Source organism: Pinus tabuliformis, chromosome 5_2, assembly GCF_031772625.1.
Source record: "Pinus tabuliformis cultivar Carrire ecotype Pingquan chromosome 5_2, CPIR1, whole genome shotgun sequence".
NCBI lineage: Eukaryota > Viridiplantae > Streptophyta > Pinopsida > Pinales > Pinaceae > Pinus > Pinus tabuliformis.
Genome location: NC_142306.1, coordinates 1,105,008,899 through 1,105,013,810, shown reverse-complemented (window position 1 = coordinate 1,105,013,810; position 4,912 = coordinate 1,105,008,899). Strand labels below are relative to the sequence as shown.

General features: G+C 38.4%; 1 protein-coding gene across 1 annotated transcript; it reads right to left on the bottom strand.

The window, feature by feature from the left end:
- Window positions 1-1,361: 1,361 nt before the first annotated feature.
- Window positions 1,362-2,007, bottom strand: LOC149163094 (uncharacterized). The gene has a single exon (XM_089435342.1). It carries the CDS (start codon window positions 1,935-1,937, stop codon window positions 1,362-1,364), a length of 576 nt encoding a protein of 191 aa, XP_089291468.1. The 5' UTR covers window positions 1,938-2,007.
- Window positions 2,008-4,912: the final 2,905 nt, after the last annotated feature.

The following is a 4,912-nucleotide window of genomic DNA, read 5'->3' as shown; positions in this document are numbered from 1 at the left end:
CTTATGAATTAAAAACTTAACACTCTATCAGTGCTTATCATTGATTTTTTTTTTTTTTTTCCATCCAATGAATGGAGATGACAGCAGTCTGTGGGACGGAGTTTACAGCATAGGATTACAATAACGTCAACCAAAACGAACATTAGTAGCACCTTTGAGAGTGGCTACCCATGAACAGCCAAATTAGCAGAGTGATTCGTAAAGTGAACTTGAAATTGTTATAACCACCTTTAAAATTTACAAGTGAAACATCAACCAGTATTAGTGTACTTGCCTCAAAGTACTTTAGTAAGTATGAGCATGTGCATCAATGATAACAATTTGGTAATAGAATAAAAGGCAGATTCAATTTTATTTACTTCTGTCAAAGTATATTCATTTTTGAAATAGAAGATATTAGTACATGCAAAGAATATAAACACAATAGTTGTATTATGAAAAGCACGGCTCCACAGGCAAGAAAACAACATCTTCAATCTCGATCAAACTATCCATACAAATTAATGCACTTACAAGCATGCCTGCGGAAGAAGGTTCCCTTGTGCTTAGCATCTGCAAGCTTGTAGCTACCAGCAAGAATATCCATGATGAGAGTTGCTAGCTGAGACATTAATGTCATTGGTTCAATACCAGAATCCATCAACTCCCTAGTCCTTTTTACTGTTCTGGCTGTGTCAGATGATAAGGCCAGCTCCAACAGATCTAGCAATTTGTCATCAGAAACAACTCCAACCAGAAAGTTCATGTATGTCCAAGAGTGAAAGTTTTTGAGGGTTTGCATACGAAATTGCTTAATGTATGCTCTGAACTTTCAATATATTCTTAACCACACCATGTGAAAAATCACCAATTGAGATGCTTTTCAAGTAGTACCAATGGAGATGTGTCCTTTGCAAAAGAAAATGAAAATTGCATTTCATATTATTGATCAGCTATAATGACCAATATCTTAGTTAACTAAGATCCAACACTAAAATATCTTTCACAGGTATCTTAACACCCTTCTATAAATCATTATATTTCGATTGTTTTTCTATACCCTCTGCAGGCGGCTATTTGCAGGTGGCCTAGCACAAAAGAGTAAATTGCTTCTAGTTAATTTCATTTACGGCTGCAATAGGATGTATAGCAAAGGAGTTATTGGTATTAAATCATTTAAGGCTAGGATGTTAGGGACAATAGCCGTGCTGGAATTCTTTGTTTCGTAATCAAGGCATTTTGATGTTGGAGAAGATTGATAATCTCCTATAATAAGAAGCAGATTGTTCCTTTGTGAAGACATTCTTGTACCAATATTTAATATTAATGTCAACTTTATATTATTCTTGTAAGTGCACATGACAGTTAGCCAATGCTTAAGATTAAATGATATGAATACTCACCAAGCGATATTTTGGAGCACGAGATGGAAGTTTCAGGTAGGCCATGTTTTCAACTTTGTAATCCCACAAAAATGACGTATGATGAAGCCATCGATCTTTTGTTATAGATTGTGCATTGCCACCAAATTTACGATCCCCAAGAACATAGTCATGCTCTAGTAAGTGGAAATCTGCGACTCCTTTAAAAACAGGAGCATAAAGTTGCTCTGTCCATGACATAATGGGTCGAGGAAAGAGCTGCAGATTTGGAATGGAACCTCGATTGTAGATCAAAGTCACAAAAACTGTGTCGCTATCAACTATGATTGTGCCTCCACCACTGAACCGCTTAATCAAGGAAATCCGATCACGTAAGACATGGTGCACTTCAATCAGCTTCTCTGGTTGCCCTGAAATGCCCATGACGATGGTAGGAGCATCGGTGCCATCGTTGATAATACACCAGTTGTGCGAAGTGGTGTGAAGCAATCTCTCCTCCAAGTGCAGTTGCTGCAAAATGGGCAATCCTTTCGCTCTCACGAGGTTTATTGGAGGCAGGAGTCTCATCATTACCATTACCAAAACCTAAACCCCAAACCACCTAAAACAAAATGTGTCGAGTTATCATCCTCTGTGTCCATCGGATGAAGAGATACTGCTAATCCCTGATAAACATTTTGTCTAGGTGTGCACGTCTGAGCGCCATTTATGAGCTGGTACTGTCAGTTATTGAATTACAGTGATTTGGGCACCACGGAAGTAGCAGAGTTTTACAAGCGGCGCTGAATGGCTTCGCATTGCATTTAATTCCATGGTTTCTGTTCAACGAGCCACTCAGGTATTTGCCTGATTTTAATTGGAATAGGCTATATTTAATCTTGTGCCTCACAGTTATTGTTTATGCAAAGTAAAACAGCTTCTGCATATTGGCGGGGCTTTGCTTTGGCTCAAAAGCCTTCCCTGCCCTTATTATGATAATAGTTTCAATAACTTGTCCGATCCATGTTCAATTCGTATGACGTTTTGGATCAGAATTCCCTGGATCCAATCAGGTAAGGATAAAGAGTGTAGGGGATGAGAAAGAAATTCAATACCAGTCAAGTCGTCAATGGTGTTACACAGGTTGGGTTTTTTTTTTTTTTTTAATTCAATCACAGCTAAAATTGACGAATTTGTGAGCAGAGATTATTTAAAATTCCCCGCCAGACGAAATTGCAAGGGATAAACGAAGGAGGAGGTCAGAGTTCGTCACATTAGTTAGAGATTTTCATCATATTATTTAACAAAACTAGCCATACATGCATGGGCCCATAGGCCTCAAGGGTTCAACATAGCTCTGATACCAAGTGTAAGAACCACTTTCAGACTCTTTACTTCTTCTTTTTTTTCTTTTTTTTTTAACAGCAAATACAACCAGAAAAGAAATGCATTGAAATTTCAAATTTATTTAGCACACACATTCCTGACAATCATTTCAGGAAAACATATCATAACATTTACATATGTTTAACTAAGATCAATAGTAATGAAATACATGTGTACCGTTCACCAGAAGGCGAGACTCTGCTTGCTCTATTGTTGCTGGTATTCCCTTGTAGCTGGTCACCTCCGCGAGTGAATGATGATGCACTTGATCCAAATGCGAAGACCCACCGGTTAACCTTCCAGCCTACTCCTTGGGTACTCTTCTTCCCCGCGGACCCCCGAGCTGCAATGGGGTTGTACAATGGAGGAAAGCACTAGCTGGTAGAGGAGAGCACACCTTGGCTCCAGAGTCCCCTCTCTAAAATCCTCTACCTCACCAAACACACTATAGCTTCGTAATCACTGCTCTGACATCATTTCATCCATCCAACAATAGGGTTCCCCCCAAAAGTCCCCTCTCCTATGGCTTGCCCATTCTTTTATAAGAGTCCTCCTAGATGACACTTGGCATGTCATGCATAATTATATTTTTTTTTTATAATTCAAAAGTTTGATTATTCACCTACCCATGTGTCACTCTCTCATCAAGGGTCACCCAAAATTATTTACTTAACTTTTTATTTAAAACTAATATTTTCCTCACCTCAACAAGATTCCTATTTCTTCTCCTAGTTGTCTCTTTATTCCCCCCTTTTATTCCTTAATTTGTGTTCATTACTTGAAGTCAATTAATGAGCCAAGATTTTATCCCCAATCTACTCCCTAATTTAACTCAGGTTATCTCTTAGATGGGTATCCTTATGTTGGTTGTTGACACATGGAGCTTCTCTACATTTCTCTAAATTTAATTTATTATTCTCATTTTAATTCACCTTCCTCTTTTCTTAATTAGGTTTAAATTAGTTTAGGATTAATCTTTATCCTTACAATTATGTTTGTCTTTCCCCTTTTTCCTAATTAAACCACATAATCTTCCTAGTACTTTCCAACATGGGAAGGGTAGAGTTTTTAAGGTACTCTATTTTAATTCTTCCTATGATCCTGCTTATTCCAAGTTTTATTTTTGATTTAATTACATTGGTTTCTAATCATCATTTACCCTTGATGTAAATTTACCTAGTTTTCATTCCTTGCTTATATTTATTTATTATTATTTATTTTTAAAGATTCCAAGGGTGCCAAGTTTGGTTGTGCCCTTCAAGAACTTCCCTAGAAGTTCCAAGGGTACCACACCTAATAGTTTATTTGTGATGTCAAGGGTGCCAGTTTGGTTGTACCCTTCAAGAACTTCCCTAGAAGCTCCAAGGGTGCCACACCTAATAGTTTATTTGTGATGCCAGGGGTGCCAAGTTGGTCGTGCCCTTCAAGAAATTCTCCTGAAGTTCCAAGGGTGACACACCACTTGCCCTTCAAGTATCCAGTGACTACGAGGGGAAAGTATAGTGCAACGTCATAGACCATTATCATCTCCTATGTTGCCTGCTTTAGTGAGACTAATGGTGTCGGGGATCAAGGAATCCGCCTTGATGCGTGCCCCCTGGTAAATTCCTCATGAGCGACCCAACTTTGGGACCTGCCCTCATGGCATCGTGATCTTCAAGGCGAAGGTGTTTCAACCCTTCCAGCCCAAGTCATAGCGGGAGTGGTAGTGGGTGAGATCAGGGACTCTGTCCCACCCCTCCCATGTAGTTCCATCCACTTGTACAACCCCATCACCCATATGTGGGTCATTCGGTCAAGCAACTAATCTGTGTCTGCAACCATTAACATATCATCAGGATATAGTTAAACATATATGGCAAATTTCAAGATCGACTTAGACTTTAAAAGATAAAATAATATGAATTTTCATCAAACCAGGTGTCATCAACATGTCATATGTGAGTGCCTCTGATGGTTTCCTGCCATACTCAATAATCATCAGTAACAAGGTTTCTCAATGTTAGTCAATTATCATAATAGCATCATTAACAATTCCTGGTCATTCTCATCATTGTCCATTGTAAGTCTGAACTAAAGGAAGTAGGTAACATAGGGGACACATCCCTCATGGCTATCATCAATAATCATCAATGGAAACATACATATTCATTAAGCTATCAACATCTTAACATCGTAGAAATATA